The 18,351-nt window shown below is 33.4% G+C and overlaps 1 protein-coding gene across 3 annotated transcripts in view; it reads left to right on the top strand.

The window, feature by feature from the left end:
• The window catches only part of Grm5 (glutamate metabotropic receptor 5), a 443,701-nt gene that overhangs the window by 12,152 nt on the left and 413,198 nt on the right, over positions 1 to 18,351 (top strand). For all 3 annotated transcript variants that reach the window (XM_021735879.3, XM_005339208.4, XM_040285077.2), the window contains exon 2: positions 5,191 to 6,051. In XM_021735879.3, coding sequence (XP_021591554.2) covers positions 5,391 to 6,051 — 661 coding nt within the window. In that variant the 5' untranslated portion in view covers positions 5,191 to 5,390. The remainder of the gene's footprint in view (positions 1 to 5,190; positions 6,052 to 18,351) is intronic.

Genomic DNA, 18,351 nt, shown 5'->3' with positions numbered 1-18,351 from the left:
CAGACTGCACGACTGCTTCTCCCCACAATTACAGTCACTGCCAGCACACGAGCCTCTTTGCTATTTTAACACACTAGGCATAAACCTTACAGACTTTGTCTTTGCTTTTACTATTACCTGGAATGTTCTTTCCTAGATATTTGCATGATTTGCTTCTTTTTTTCCTTTTAGGTCTTTATTCAAATGTTACTTTTTCAGTTTATAATTTAGCCACACTATTTAAGGTTTTTCTATATCTCTACCACTTTCTATCTTGTTTCACAGTCTAACTTTTCCCTCTTTCATGATTAATATTTTTTAGTATAGAGTAGTTTATTTGCTTACCTTGTTATTCTCCAGTCACGCCCCTTAGATTTTTGTGCACTCCTTGAGAGCATGAACTTATGTCTACCTTGTCCATAAGTGAATCCTAAGTCAAAAATTAAAAAAAAAATAGTCACCCAGTAAGCATTTATTGAACAAATGAATGATGCTGATAGATCTCATGTATCCTCTACTTGTCTATTTTAAATTTATCCTGTATTAATTTTTAGTACTTTGACAGCACACGGAATGATTTGCTAATAGCTTTATAATAATCCGAGTTGTAGCATACTTCTGTCATATTTTTATATTATAATTTATTCTAAAATATCCCTTTCTAGGTGTCTGGATTTCATAATATGGTAGTGAATGAGAGGACAATATAAATAAGCTTTTAGTAAATACCTATGCAAATTTCTATCTTCTGTTTTCTTTTTTTGGCATACTCTTCACTCTCTAGATTCCAAGGCAACACCTATAATCTTCTATATGGAAGTTCAAATTGGTTGGCCCTGCTCTTCATTTTTATTTATATATTTATTTATTTTTGGTACTATAGATTGGGGATAGAACCCAGGGAAGCTTTATCACTGAGGTACAATCTTAGCTCTTTTTATTTTTTATTTTGAGAGAGGGCCTTATGAAGTTGCCCAGGGTTACCTTGAACTTGCAATTGTTCCAGCTCAGCTTCCCGAGTCTCTGGGATTACAGGTGTGTCTCACAATGCTGGACACATTTGCATAAGTTTTTGTTAATATCTGTATTATAGGAAGGAGTGGTGAAAAAACAAAAGATAGTGAAAATAGTATCGTTTTGTTCAATAGGCCTAGACAATTCTAGCCTTATTTCTTGCTAAGTAATTGGCAAGTTTTTAACTTATTAAAACCGATTGCATCATTTACAAAATAGACATAATAAAACGATACCTACATCTTGGGGGATCTTTGACATCTGTATGACACAAATGGACATAGGGACATACTGTTGTGTTCAGTTGTCCTGATATACAGTGCACTTAGAATATATCTGGCAAGTAATCCAGATGCATTTCTTGTGCAATATAGAAGCCTCCTGTATGTCTATGAATGTGAAGTGCTTAGAACATCCTCTCCTGGCTTCCCAGATATGATATGCTTTTTCACACCTTACTTTTTGGGTTGCCATTTTCCTGAGCTGGTTTTTCCAAAACTATCTGCCCACCCCCATCCTTTTTCTCCAGATGATTGTAAGCATTCCTAAGATTTTACATATTGGTTGCCTTTGATTTAATCTCAAACCAAACACTCTCCCCCTTAAAACCTTACCTCTCTAAACCTTACTACCCATATCTAGTTCATCAGCAAGTACAGTCTCCTCCTTAATAATACTTTCCTTTTGGGGATGCAAATCAAGTCAAGATGGCGCCTGGCACTTTGCCAGGAGGAGTGGTTTTTGAAGTAACGCCAAGGAGCCATTAAGATAATGAGGATTCCTTAATGACTGACTGCTGTATCTAGATAATGTTAATTAAGTTAAGCTGTGTGTAATTAGTTGGGTATATTCACCTCTGCTGTCCAACAGAGAAGCGGCTCCTGCTACCTTGGGTGCCAGTTACTTTGAGTTCTCACTCAGTTCCCGCTGAGTTCACTCGCAATAAAGTAGTTCCCGCTTCATCCTTCAAGTTGCTTGTCACCTCTCGGTTATTTTGCCCAGACGGACTACGGAACTTTCCTATTTGATTTCTGTACCTGTATAGCTCAAAATTATGCCAAGTTTAACATGTTAAAAAGAAAACAGTTAATTTTCTTCTTTCTTACAAGTTCATATGCCAGTCTATCACATCTCTTTTAATGGACTCAAATGCTCTAGTTTTGTAGACTAGAAGCCTAGGTGTTACCCTAGTTCCTCGCTAAACCTTACTACCCATATCTAGTTCATCAGCAAGTACAGTGAATTTTACTTGGAACAATATATTTAACTCTAACCAGGTCCCTCAGTTTGTACTGTCATCAATCATAGTCATTTCACTTTCATTCCTTACTAGATTATTATAAATGTCTCCTAATCAGATTTCTTCAATTCATTATCCAGAATAACAGAAAGCTAGAATAATTTTAAAATTGAATTGTGTTTATCATTTGCTTACATATCTTCAATAGCTTTTTGTTGCAAAGGACATTAAAACTCTTTATAAGAGCCTAGAAGATCCTATGCAGTCTAGTTCTTTCTTGTCTTTCTAACTTCATTTTATACCACAATCCCTCCAATTCTTTGTGTTTTATCTACTTTTTTCATAGGCCTAGCTCCTTTTTCTCATCAGTTTTCAGCTGAATTTATCCCTTTGAATACCTTCATAAGGCCCATAATTATAGAGAGCATGCATAACTTGTTCACTTTTGATATTCAATTCCCAGGAGGGATTCACAACATAAGTGTGCCAAGAATACTTGTTAAAAGAGTTAATAAATAAATGGCTGGAGCATGAAAGCCAATGACCGTCACGATCCAGGCAATGATCATTACTATCTATACCCGGTAGATCTTTGCTGAATGAGTTAAATAATTTAGCATATATAAGCAAGGCAGTCTTTCAGTTACTATACATATATATAATGTATATAATATATATGTATATAATATATATTATATATATTTTTTGAAAGACATACATATATATATACACACACATACATAGTCACTGAAAGACATACACACACACACACACACACACACACATATATATATATTATACAAACACACACACTCACACACACATATACAGTTTCTCAATGTATACGGTTTTCCTAAAACAACTGTACCTAATAAGATGCTTGGGATTCCTATTTCAGCTTCATAAGTTTAATGGGTTGCTTCTGGTCTCATATCATTGTGATACTCTTGCTTAAGAAGTGCGTGTTATTTTGTTATTTTGTCCACTAATTCTTAATATAATGAGAGACTGTGCTTTCGTTCTCTTTAATTATTTATTTTTTTGTATTCAATGTAGTTCACATGACCACAAGAATTAGCAATGATCTTCAGGTTTTTGGTCCAAGGAGAGTGAAAGGGAAATTTGAAAATATTCAGATAACTTCCCAGTGAGAACATTAACATCATTCTTTGTTTCTTTTCCTCTTGTCTAAAATGCCAACTTTTATACCAAAAATTAATTTTTCTATATATTGCCAAGCACCTCATTATTCAGGAACATCTAGTTATTAATGAGATTTTTTATTTTAGCATTTGGCACGATACTCAGGGAGCGCTTCTCTGTTGCCATAGGATACAGTTGAAGGAAACAGTGAAAATGAGGGTAGGAGTAATTAGAAACATGATTCAAGTTACATTCATCTTGTGTCTGGCTAAAATTTCTTAGGTTTTGATGAATTTTGAAACCGTTAGTACTCTTGTAGAGGCATGAAGATTAAAAAAAATTCCTGAAAAATCATTATTACCTGTTTTAAGAGATACTGCTTAGGGAGTTAGTCATTTTAAAACAACTTAAGATCCTTGACTAACATAGATGACAACATACCGAACTAAGTCTCTTACCCAAACCCATTAACTAAATAAAATCATTAATCTGTCAGTTCTCTTTTACAAATTATGCTAGACTTTGCTGTAGGAAGCGTGAGGCAAAATCTCCTTCTTTTCAAGAATTTAAACTGAAATAGATGGCTGTGTTCATAGATATACTGTCTACCCTTGAAGGATAGTTACAAATGTGCACACTTCCAACCTTTTGAGCCTTAGAAATGTGGAAATTTTTTTCTGGATCAGAGCTGGAGGACTGATTACTGTGAATTTTATTACAAGACTCTGTAATTACTTTGAAGATTCTCTAGAGGACCAGTTGGGTTGCCAGAGAATTTTCTGTCCTTAACACCTAGCCACAGAATGCCCTTGGAAATTTAATAGCAAAAAGATTATGTCTTGAATATATATAGTCCTATTTAATTTACAAAGTATTTGCATAGTTGATGTCTCATGTGAATCCCCATAAGGGCAGTCTAGCACATATTATCCCCATTTTTCAGATAAGGAAATTCTGGTACTGGGAAGTTGAACAATTTTCTTATTATTTTTAAATAGCAGAACTGGGATTTGAACCTATATATGCTTTTCTCCAAAAATTCATTCTCATGCCACCATTATTTGCTGCCTATTTGGAGGGCATTTTGATTTTTAATATAACAACCTTCTTTTTCTCCCCCACAGTTCATGTAACTTGAATTATCTGCCTCTCTTTACTCATCTTTGTTATATCTTACATGTGAATTAGACAAATAACTCATTTTTTCCTGGAAAGATCAGTCCATTATTTTCCATTGAATTTAGACAAGGAATAATCAGGTTTTTATCTTAATTGGTTTATTTCATTTATTTATCAATTTCCATGGTTCTAGGAATGGAACTCAGGACCTTCATATGGTAGGGAAGTGCTCTACCAGTGAGGTATATCTCCAGCTCTTTAAATATAACTTTTAATAATATAATTACAATAATATAGATAATTAATTTATGCTCAGTGCTGAAAATTTGTAAAGAAATATGAAGCTTAATAAGCATTAAAATAAAAAGAAATAACCATGATTCTATCACCCAGAGATCACCAATGTTTAATACTTCGGGATGCATTCTTCCTAGAATTTTCTGTTCAAAACAGTTTTTCTACTAGGTTGCTCTACCTTTCTCACCTCTGCATGAGAGTAATATTTTTGTGCCAGATGAACAAAGAAAAATTTTAATCTAAGCAAGGCAGAACCAAGAAGCTATGTCATCTATTTCATGGAATCGCAAAGGAAACAGACAAGTCAGAAATAGTTTGTAATTATCCACTAGCATCATTAGAACTTCCCTAAACTAGTTGTGCTTATGTTGTTAAAAACCCATGTTCTTTTCTTTCAGGTTTTGAAGACCATGATCACATGGATGCACCTAACTAAATGCTTCCTGGGGACATGGTGGTTCTTTAGCGAACACATCTAAATTGCTAACTAATTCCTTGGTGTACCACTCAACATAGGACATCATTTGATTTTCACTATCAGAAATCTCCAAATTTTCTCCACCATGCTATCTTTATTAGCTTGAACTCCTTCCCTAAAATGGTCCTTCTGTTGATCCTGTCAGTCCTGCTTTTGAAAGAAGATGTCCGTGGGAGCGCACAGTCCAGTGAGAGGAGGGTGGTGGCTCACATGCCAGGTGACATCATTATTGGAGCTCTTTTTTCTGTCCACCACCAGCCGACTGTGGACAAAGTTCATGAGAGGAAGTGTGGGGCAGTCCGTGAGCAGTACGGCATCCAGAGAGTGGAGGCCATGCTACATACCTTGGAAAGAATCAATTCAGACCCCACACTCTTGCCCAACATCACTCTTGGCTGTGAAATAAGGGATTCCTGCTGGCATTCAGCTGTGGCCCTAGAGCAGAGCATTGAGTTTATAAGAGATTCCCTCATTTCTTCAGAAGAGGAGGAGGGCTTGGTACGCTGTGTGGATGGCTCTTCCTCTTCTTTCCGCTCCAAGAAGCCTATAGTAGGGGTCATTGGGCCTGGCTCTAGTTCTGTGGCCATTCAAGTCCAGAACTTGCTCCAGCTTTTCAACATACCTCAGATTGCTTACTCAGCAACCAGCATGGATCTGAGTGATAAGACTTTGTTCAAGTACTTCATGAGGGTTGTGCCTTCTGATGCCCAGCAGGCACGAGCCATGGTGGACATAGTGAAGAGATACAACTGGACATATGTGTCAGCAGTACACACAGAAGGTAAGTTCTTTTACATGCATGAAATATGTCTTCTGATGCATTCATCAACTTCTCTATTAAAATTTTAGGTTTTGGAAGGCTCACTATTCCTTATTATTTTGGACATTGTGAGTTTGCTTCAATTATACTAATATGATTCAAAGGGACTGAATGGAAGATATCTAGAGAAACATAGATATTAGTTAATGTAATTAAGTAAATTACATGGTTATGTGGCCATAAATTATTTGAATTTGCATTATATCATTTCTACTTTTGCTATAGATAATATTTGCTATAAAAATATAAAAATATTTGATATTATTAGATGTTTTTAAGTTTTATAGATTTTCATTGAACATCTCACATATTTAATATAGAGTTGCTCCAATTGTCAATTTTATCTCATATAGAGAGGTAGATATGAATGTATATAGGAATGAATGTAGCCAGTTCCAGTCTAAGCATATTATAGAAATTACCAAACAGTTTAGTCTTACATCTATATTTTTCAATAGATTCATGGTCAAACTACAATGAAGATAAGAATGAATTAATTTCATCCTTGTATAGAACATACTTGGGAAGTATGATTCTTAACAATTCAACACAAGTTTGCTTTGAAAATTATTACTTCTTTATATTGAAAGGAGTGTGAGTTAGGAAAATATCTAATAATATTTATAATATATTAATACATTATTAATGTATTATTACATTTATAATAACAAGTAGCTTGTTGTTGCTTATAGTAATTTAAAAATGCTTTGGAATACTATTAGTCCTTCAGTAAGGCTGTTTTGGATAGGTTTGCTTTAACTTATTGGGGTTAAGTGACTGAAATGGTGAGATTCACTTGTTATTTCACACACTTTCCTGGACAAAAGAGGCATATATTAAGCAATATAATATCTTGAAGAGTGTACAGCACATTTTTATAAATAGTTAAATGATTGTGAAGATTAGTTAAGATTTTAAAAATTCCTGTGATCACATATTATTGTGGCCCAAACAATCCAATCCTATAGAATTTTATGTTACATTATTAACAAATTAGTGAAATGATCTCAGTCAGTTTAACTTTAGAGGTTAGAGAAAATGATCAATCAGATATAGCAGATTTTCATTATCAAGTGGCATATTATCATGAATTAACTTAATTCATGATATACAACTGCATAAATATACAGTGGAATTCTATACAGATTGAAACTTTACCTCTGGAAATTTTCATATAAATAGAGAATTAATTCGAGGTTGATATAGAGAGATTTTGAGGTTGATATAGAGAGATTTTGAGCAAGGAGAAAATATTTGGACTAGGTCAATTTGGATTATTTCTCCTTTGCTGGGAAAATTTTCTCATTTTATTCTGATCATATTACTTTAGAAAATCAAACCCAGACCGTAGGAAAGTACACTACCTCTTACTCATTCCTTGGCCCCTCCTTTTTTTCCTAATGCTAAGATTTTTCTTATAAACTATTCTTTTATTTGATTTTCACAACCATCTGGTGATATAGAGAGTCCAGAAATTTTATAACCATTTTATTTATTTTTATTGCTCTACTTAGTTATACATGACATTATAATATATTTTGACATATTCATACAAGCATAGAATATATTTACAAATATAAGCATTCTAGGAGTTTAAAAATTTATCCAATATATAACTAATAGTAATATTGGAGATAGGGACAGAGGTCATAGCTGCAGACTTCTCAATCAGTGTACTATCATAATTTAATAGAATTCTATAGAGTCATACTCTAAGGATACATTTGTGTAACACAAATTTGTTAAACACAAATATATGCAAGTCGGGCTGATAGTTTTGTAAAGGACAGCTCCATGTTTTATATATCACAGTCTTCAATGGGCTTGCAATCTGGCAAAGGGTATGAAACACGCATGAATACTTATATGAGCATAATTCAAGGTGACAATTGCAAATAAGTCTCTAAAGTAAATTGACAGGGAAAAATTACCTTCTATCTGTGGTGATGGGGGTCATGGTTATCTTAGAAGAACTTGATAGTTAAATCTTAACTGGAAGAATACTGACAATTGTTGAAAATTAAGAAGGATTGCATTTAAGCTAAGGACATGAGGAAATATGAGAAGGTGAGAACTTCCTTCTAGCTTCAGAAGAGAAAGTTTGGTCACCATGTGGGAGAAGCCAATCTGAGATTGTGCTCCAAGTGAGACTCAGAGCTCCCAGTAAAACTCAAAATCAGGGTCATTGACTTTTACTTATTTAAACTGGTATCTTGATCTTAATGTGCATCAATAGTAATTGAATTGTAATTGAATAGTAATAAATTATGATTCATTAACATATTATTATGTAGCAATTGAAATGAATGGGGAGCTCTATAGAAAATTAAATAATACTAGTGATTTCCAAGATTATTTTGTGAAAACAACTAGATGTGGTTCTGTGTATATGGTATTTCTACTTGCTTAAAAATGTTTTTACACAAAGCATACAATGGCATATTCATAGAATTGCTCATAGAAATAAGTAAAACAACTATTTGTCTTTCTGAGAGGAAATATAAGTAGTTAGGGAACATGAAAGAATGGGAGGGATTTACTTTTCATCTATAACTTTTACATACATGTGTTCAAAGTTGTGTGTTACATGCATAATTTTTACCGACCATCTTTTGATGTGGTGTGTTACTTGCATAAATTTCCTATTGTAATATATCACTTATAAGAAAATACTCTGAGGGTAAAATTAAGACAAATGAAACTGCATTGCCAAAATTCAAGAAAATTACTATGGTGACACCATACCAGCAGGATTCAGGAGAGAATAAAATTTAGAACTGAACATTCAAAAATAAGAAGAAACACTCTGGATTATTGCTTTATGTGATTATGTTAAGACATATTTGTTTTGTTTTGATTCTAAGCAAATGTGTGATAATGGAGTTATATGGTCTTAGGACTTGTAGTTTATCAATATGAATGGCATGGTAGAAATTTTCACAAGGCAAAATTCACCTCCAGGATCTGAAAAGTCCTTGAGTCAAATGAGATACAGCCCTGTTGGATTCTGTGGAAGCTCTCCAAGGATATGCCTGGTTTTCTGTTGCTTGGCCCTTCAAAAATCCTCGGTGTGATCTTATATAAACTGAAAATGCCAGTTCTTACTTTAGCTTCTCTCTCTGGCTTGCTTAGGTTAATTCTCCGTAGTCACAGAACAATCAGTCCTGTACCTTGTACTTTATTTTTATGTTCTTATAATTATGCTCTTTTGCTTTTTCTTTTTGAAAAGTATAAACATTTCCAAACACTTTCACATGAGCCATCAAGTTGTATGAAAAGATACGGTCCTATTTTCAAAAACATCTACCCCAAATTACTTCAACCTGACAGTACTATGTCACTCAATCATGACAGCTACCACAGATATTTCTTCAAGAAAGTGTATGCTAGCCCAGAAATCCAGAGGAGAACACTGGAGACCTGAGTTTGAGCTTTAATATTAATCCACTAAACTTGGACTTCCGTGGTTTATGAATTTTATAGTCTGAGGGAATGACTATTTATTGTGGCTTATTGTATGAAACAGAAATTATGCTTAGAACTTCCAGGCAAAGAGATTCATAATACAAAACAAAACAAAGAAAATAGGTTTTTTTTTTTTCAGGGCAGAATAAACTAGAACTTTGACCCTGTAGACAAAGGGAAGATGTAGTGACTCAGGAGAAATATTTCACCTTTTTAAGGGAGTTAGTCTAGTCAGCACCCTCTCTGCTCTAAGACTATTTAAAGGGACACTTCCCTCAGTACTTTTCCAAACCTAGACCTATATGTCCATTATAGTACAGGATCAATAATGTTTATCTGTTTGGGGCTGGGGCAGATCTACTTAATTGGTGACTTCAGTTAACTGGTCCCTAAATCCACATTATTCACTTTGTAATTGGATAGTTCTTTTCCACTTTTATGCACATTTGGTCTGGTTACTCATTGCTTTAGTAAATATAATTTGGTTGAAGTGGGGACTTCCTTGCTAGTCTGTCTTGAAACTTGATCATTACCAGGTGAGGCAGGAGTATCCCCAAGTTTTCCATATGAGATCATTGTGAACCTGTTGACATTAACCATGTGAGATCTCACAATAGATCAACACAATTACATTGCAGACCCACAGCCTATTGCAATCACATAAATGACCCAGCTGAAACCATAAACGTTTCCCGGTTGACTGCAGACCCATTTGTGAGCAATGATAAATGCTTTCAGGATGGAGGTCAAAAGAACCATACTCATCCCAGTGACTTTAGATTCCAGCTCCTCTCCACACAAGTGGGTACCATTTTTATGCCTAAACTTTGAAATCAAAACAAAATAAGTTTATTTAAATTAAATGTATTTAAATTAAATTTATCTAAATTAAAGAGAACTAATGTGCAGGCAAGAAATGCTTCATTGTATAAGTAACGCTTCAACCCCATATTCATGGGGATCAGTGCAGCATTTCTATACATGAACAAAGCTTATACTGATCAAATACATAGTCTTGTAATTGGATATTTAGTTGTTCCTTGAAACCTAAATACTATTAATCACTTTTGTGTATTTCATTATTTTTTCTTTTATTGTATTTCATTATTCTATTATTCTGCTGGATCTACCTTAGTTTCATTGAGAAAAGTAATTACTGGGCTTGGTTTACTATTCAAAACCAAACCTACTGTACTCTCTGTATGATTCACAGGATTTTCACACTTTATAATTTTTGCTGACTTTAGTTAGAACTCTACTGTATATTCCCCAGGGTCTACTGGAATATCCAGCACATTATAGGTACTCAAAGATGGTTTGCTGAATGGATTAATTTCTATTAGAATAATATATAACCCATTGTTTATGACTATATAGTATGTGGATAAATAGCAAGCACTTGTAATTTTTCACAGTTTTGCTTTTTTATGAAATGAGGTGCCAAAATGCCTCCCTTGATTAATTGTAAAATGTGGTTCACACTTCACTCCCTTTTTTGTTTTCACTGGTACTTGAAATTCTTATTTTTGTCTAATGAAACAAGAATACCGCTCTTTTTTTTCCCTAGGGAAAAATGTTTCAATGATACTATGGTGGAGGGAATATACTAGTAAATTGTACTGGTAACATAACATCATGAAAAATATTGTCTTTAGATCAGCCTATAGATTGCAATATTCTACTTGTTTCTGATTATATGGTTTTCCATCAAGTATTTACTTATATATATGATCACAACCAAGCTTTGGCTGAAAGTGCTTTATTTTGCTTTATAGTATATATGCTAAAGTTCAACTTTTAAAATGTGCACATATTAATTGTACATGTTAATGGGGGCTCAGGATATTACTTCTGTACTTATATAAAGCATATACTGATCAATTATAGATACATCCCATCACCCACATCACCCACATCACCCACACCCCCTCACCCACACCCCCTCACCCACACCCTTCCTAATCTTTAATAATTACATTATACTTTTAGATTAATTTTTTATGAATTTCTATGTATGAGAAAAACACGTAATATTTGTCTTAATGTGTCTGGCTTGTTTTACCTTACATAATGACCTCTAGTTCCATTCATTTTGCTGCAAATTACAGGATTTCATTATTCTTTATGACTGAATAATATTCTATCATCTCTATATACTCCCTTTTCTTTATCTATTCTTCTGTCCATTGCTAACAAGATTGGTTCCATATCTTGGCTCTGGGAACATTAGCACAGTAAATATAGGCAGGCAGCTTTAAGTGGGGATACACTGTTTCCATCTCAACTTCTCTGCTAATTTTGACTCTATAAAGATCATAGTTATGTTTGGGAAGATAAAAAAGTACATTGAAATAGGGTTTCATTTTGTTTCTCCAGGGACTGAGAAGTTGAGATAAATTTTAAAATAATGATGGTAACAATTCACATATACAAGCTATGGTTTGTTTTATAGAACGTTGACACTGGAAAGATGATAGGCAATCATTTATTCTACCTTCATTATTTTTCAGTTGAAAAATCAGAGAAAGAAAGGTCAGATAATGTGGCCTTTTTTGTCACATAATTAGTTAGAGTTTTGGAACTCAGGATCCCAATCTACACTTCACTATGTTTCCATATCATGGTTGAAATTGTTATTCAAATTTTCTCAGGGGAAAAAATCATTGAATTTGTGACCATAACTAATAGTAGCCTGCCTTTCCTACTTTCAGGACTCGTTTAAATTATATAATTTCTGGCTTGGATTCTGACTCACATATGAGATGACATCCTTGCTTCCTCTTTCACAGGTACCATTTCTGTCCATTCATTGTTGAAAATACTAGAAAATTTCCCCGAAATATATGAGGGCCCAGAGGACTAATTTAGAAAGCAGTTTGTTTTGGGAGGATGTCACTGCACTGTTCCTCCAAGAAACAGAAACAAATTTCTTGGGTGATATGCAACTGTAGATATTTCTACAGTTTCAATTAATCAGATGCTTCCTTGAACAAAATGACCACCTCTGAGTTTCCATGTCTGTCAGTTATTCTGTATGTACCCATTGTATGGATGTGAGCTGCACATATGTATGTTTTTCCTTGGTCTCCATTATTCCAAGATCTCATAGAGGTAATATTATTGTCTGAGCTTTAGGGTTTGTATATTTGGAAAGTTCAGTCATTTTGTTTACTAAAGAGAAACCTTGTGACTCACTTAGTTATAGTAATCTTATTAGCTTAAGGTTTATAATGTTCAGGTATGAGCCACAGAGGTTGATTCTGAGTAAGGAAAGCTGGGGAAGCATAGAGTATGATGTGAGGTATAATGTTCAAAAGTTCTTTTTGAAAGACAAAACACAGAACAAAAATTACAGTACATATGATGTAAACTACACAAGGAAAGCACATAAGAGAAAGCAAAGATAGGGATTCTTAAAAATATAGAGAGTTTATCTCGTGGAACATTTTCCTGTACCTTTATTCTTTCATTTCCTTCCTTCCTTCCCTTCTTCCTTCCCTCCTCTCTCTTCCTTCCTTCCTTCCTTCCTTCCTTCCTTCCTTCCTTCCTTCCTTCCTTCCTTCCTTCCTTCCTTTCTTCCTTCCTTCCTCCTTCCCTTCCTCCCTCCCTCCCTTTCTTCCTCCTCATTCAGTTTCTCTCTCTCTCTCTCTCTCTACTAGGGATTGAACCCAGGGGCGCTTAGCCACTGAGCTACATCCCCAGTCATTTTTATTTTTATTTTTACTTTTATTTTGAGACAGGGTCTTGCTAAGTTGTTTGGGTCTCACTAAGTTGCTGAGGCTGAATTCGAACTTGCAGTCTACGTACCTCAGCCTCCTGAGCTGCTGGGATTATAGACTTACATCATCACACCCTCTCTGTCTTTCTTATTTACAATTTTTCATCTGCTTTCATCAACAGAAAATTTTAAAAAAATTTAGGCTGTTTACATAAGTCTGGTCAAGAATTATAATCTTTTTTTATTATTCCATTGATTTGAGGGTAGATACATGAAATATGAAGAATATTACTAAAGCCTATATAATTAATACTTTGAAATGGAAAAAGAGAAAATTATAAGGACTAGTTGTTCTAAACAACTAGTGGGTGGGACTAAATGTTTTTACTCTATGATTCTGAGAAAGTCACTTGAGCCCCTTCCCGCATTTGTCATATGAGGTTGGAGCTGGAAAGGCCATTCTCATGGGTCACTTCCAAGACTAACCTTCTGTGATTTGCTTTGCTCAAGTGTCTACAGACTACAAATGGGCTACATTAAATGCTGGGCATCACATTTAATATAAGTGAAACCAAGCATGACATATTCAAATGAGTGTGGCAGGAATGTTTATGAGACTTGAAACTAGGTATTCAGAGAACAAATTTAGCAGAGAGAAGACAGGACATGGTAGAGCCCTGATTCAAACTTTAAGTATTGGTATATTTAGGTCTTTGTAAAGTTCAGGTAGAGAGGACCTAAATTCATTCTCAATGGCCAGGAACTTTACAAAGATCTAGTTTATTGAAATACCACAGTAACAAATTTTAGTTCAGTAATTAGAACCATTAACAGCAACAGAGCCATTAACATGAACAGAACTATTCTTTGAAAGGAATTGCCTGTACATTTGGAAGGATGTAGTCAATCAATTGTCCATAACTCCGATGCAAAAGCCTAGAATGGGCAATCATTGGGAGGCTATGGAAAAATGAATTTAAACCTCAGTTGGCCAATGGGGTTGGATTATTTTTTCTTTTATATAGCCATCAATATCATTTGAGATACTATTGTTCTGTTAGATAAAATGTGATCACATATTAAACATTTTTCATAAATTTGTTAGTTCACTCTTTTATTCAATAATTTGCCTTAAAAATTGGCCATTTTACAGATTATAAAATAAATATGGAAAGAGAAAATAATTTTCCCATAATATTGCAGCTAGTTAGTGGCAAAGAGTAAGGATTCAGATGCTAGGTCTACCCTTTTAAAACAAATATAAATCTTCTTACTTTGTATTGGAGAAGTTGTAGCTTTAAGGAAAAGTGAAGTGCACATCTCAAGATTCATTTTTCTTTCTTAGGAAACAAAAGATACTATTTGTTTTCCCACAGATAAAATCTTTTAAGCATGTCACATATGTCTTTTTATCCAGCTTCCATGGCAGCACCTTTTCTTGTTCCCAGAGAATGGATTAATTACAGTAAAAAGAAATTAAGGAGGAGGCAGTGTGGCAACAAGTTGACCTCACAGAAGAACTTTCTGAGAGTCTGATGATGAGTACAGACTGTTGCTGGACTGTCGCTGGTCTGTTCACATCTCCCCTACAGGCTCCACACTGTCCTTCAGATGGGAGTTATTGGAGGGAGCAATATGGTACACATTTTTCAAGAGTAGGAGGACATATTGTTAAATGATGCAACCTTATGTATGAAAAACTATTCTTTGGAATTCATTGGTGCGAGGAGTTATGAAATCTCATTTTGGCACATGCAGTTTAACTAAAATTGCTGAATGAAGAAGATTTTTTTTCTTTTCTTAACATCTTTTGAAGATGTGAATCTCAGGCCAAAAAAAAAAAAAAGGCAAAATCAAGTGAGATAAGAAGATGAGATACCAATGTTAGAAGTAAGAGCAATTCCATCAAATGGGTAAACTGCAGTAGAGTCATGACCTTAAATTCACAAAGCTTATTGCATAGCCGTCTCTGGAAACTGAGTACCTTACACTTTCAACTATGAACACAGAAGGATTGAGTGCAAGTCCTGATTAATCTTGCTAGTACAGAGACTTTGGTCAGGTCATTTAATTTATTTATTTTTGCTATAAAATTGACATAATACCATCCCATACAATTGCTGCGAAACTGAATATAAAGCACTTAACATCAAGCTTGGCACATAGCAAGTATTCAATAAAACCTTCTTAGGTTTGCTTGCCAAGAACTTGCCTTGCCTTCTATTGGCTACGGAGAAAAGTGCCCATAAATGATATTTCAGTTTGGTTTTGCCTATATAAAACTGACTAGTGAAGTAGAGAGTTGGTAAGGAAAGAGATACTCTGTACTCTTCCAGTTGCAGATGTATGCTAAGAGCCATTTAAGGGTAACAAATTGACAAAGTCTGGAAAATCCCACAGCCATGCTGTTAGCATAGTTGTTCTTGCTGTGTGTACATAGGGGATGTGGTATAGAACTAGGGGTGATTCAAGATGGAAAGTTAATTCTATATATTAAGTAATTCTGAAATATTTCTAATTTTCAACAAGCATTAACAACTTTGTAGTGGAAAAAAATAAGCTCAAGCAACAGAAATATAACTTCTTTATAAATTTCAAATTAGAAATGCTTATGGACATTTAGTAGTTTGTAACTAGAAGATTTATTAACAGGAGATATGGTATAGCACATACAATCATGCCACAGCCTTGAGTATAAAACTAAAATGAAATAATATGAATCTTAGGAAACAAAATAAATACATTATATTAAATAGCTACATTTGTGTAAATACCAGTTTGATGCTCTCTTGCAAATTGTTGTAGCTGCACTAATAATAACTATTTAAAAGTGCTTACTGTGTTCTCAGAAATTATAAAAGCTTTTTGTAATCTATGAAGAGATATAAAGATATAGATTTTGGAGCCCTTATTAATATAATATTATTAATGTCATCTTATAACTCAAACCATAGATACGGTGAAAAATAGATATTTCTTCATTCCTTTCCTTGAGGGCTCTAAAAGTATAACTTTTTCTATCTTTAACAATTTCCTCACAGACATTTTTCAGTCTTATTTGGTTATATATCCTTGTTTCATATAACTTTATTTTACAGTATTTGGGTTAGGATTTTAAGTTTTTCTTTCCCTACTAGGACTAGAAAATATTTTTTAAAGAAAACTATATTATATTGTAATATTATGAATTCTTGTCCTTTAGAGAAGGTGGAAAAACAAAAGTCAAGTGAGACATATTGAAGTGTCATGTAAGTTTAATTTCAATTTCTTGGAACTGGAAAAATCAAAACCAAATATAAGCTGGTGATTAATATTTATATCAAAGAAATTTAAGGAAAGGCAAAGCCTATATCAAGACACTAGAAAAGTAGACACATTATTTAGCTATCTTATTTATAATCAAATTTAATTATTTCAATTCTTAAATTATTACATTCATCCCTGCTATGTAAGCATAATTGGTTCTAAGTTTTTTCTCAGAAGAAATAAATGCTGAAAAATGACAACTGAAAACATTAAGTTGTTTATAAATTAATTATACAACTTTGTATTTACAAATTATTGACAAAATCACATCTTCTTATACCTAATGAAATTTTTAAAAAAGCGTTTGAGGATTTGATGGTACTTTCAATTTACCAAGATTTTGAAGTTGTGGTAACAATTGAACAATGTTGATTTTATCAAAATATATATTATATGTATCTGCAATGAAATATATTTTATCACAATATATTTCATTGCAGATACATATAATATATGAAAGCATATTAAATAGAGTTCAAGATTCATGTAATACTAACACAAGTGTATTGATGTATTCATTAATTTACAGGTACTTATTGGCTATGTACCATATGCTTGAATCTGTGGTAGACATTATGACAAATGTGAGATGGAGTCATGGACTAGCACCTGACTTACCTCAGAGATTCACCAAGCGAGGATTTCATATTAATGTCAAATATACCCTCATAGGAAGAACATAGGTACACATAAATGACGAACAACAAAGATAGCTGTGTGGCAAGGGATGAGTATATTCAATAACTAGATGCAAGAAAAGATATTATTGCTAAGTATAATTTGGAAAATTATGCATTTTAAAGGTGTTTTTAAAAATTTATCAGAAAAGAATCTCTACTTATGGAACTTATACAAATAATACAAATGTAATATGTGGCCTTGGAAATGGTATATAACACAATTAATAAGAATAAAATGGGATTGGTATCCCCAGTCAAAAATTAAGAATATAAATGTGTCATATTTCATTTGATGCAATGTCATTGCATACTGCTTAGTGATTTAATTCTGAGATTAAAGAAAACTTATGGAACACCCTGCATTGCCTTGTCTTTCTCTTTTGTATGAGCATCCCTGATCTAGTAGAAAGTTGAGATAAGAAGTTTGAGTTAGATGTTGTTATGTGCATTCTTTTATAAAATTATTCATCCTCACCAACAAAAATTTTGAACAACTTTAAATAATAAACTATACAACACATAATCACAACTAATTAAGATACTCTGGATTGTTTGACAAAATTGAGACAAATTATTTTTATGGAGTTTTAAGACTCTGAAGATTATCTATGTAAAGCTAAGAAAACATAAATGCTTTTTATTCTATCTAACCATACTAAATTTTTCTTGGCACAAATTTAACATCCTTTGAGTGATATTATAATCACAAACACTTCCTGGTCTCTTGTCTCTATCTTGAAATCCTAATCTTCTTCCTCTTCCTAAGATTTTTTTTTTGTAGCTATAAATTCTAAATTTTTTCAGCTCCTTTACGTAATCCTAGAATTGGTGGTTTTATTGAATTTGTTTCACTTATTTGAATCACACATTTTTTGAAGGAGAGTGCATTATTTTGTGACTTTAGAGAATAGTAATTAGGGTATGTTTGACAGGTAGTTCCCTTCAAAGTCTCAAAGATCATTCCTTGTCTGTTTTTTCTTCACTCTGTCTTTAGATGGAAAGTTACTCTGTACAGTTAGAATACTTGAAAAGGCTATGCCATTAGTAGAAACAAGAATACCATATAGATAGAAAAAAGAAAAATATATATTT

This window comes from Ictidomys tridecemlineatus, chromosome 4, assembly GCF_052094955.1.
Source record: "Ictidomys tridecemlineatus isolate mIctTri1 chromosome 4, mIctTri1.hap1, whole genome shotgun sequence".
NCBI lineage: Eukaryota > Metazoa > Chordata > Mammalia > Rodentia > Sciuridae > Ictidomys > Ictidomys tridecemlineatus.
This window is presented reverse-complemented; position numbering and strand designations above follow the sequence as displayed.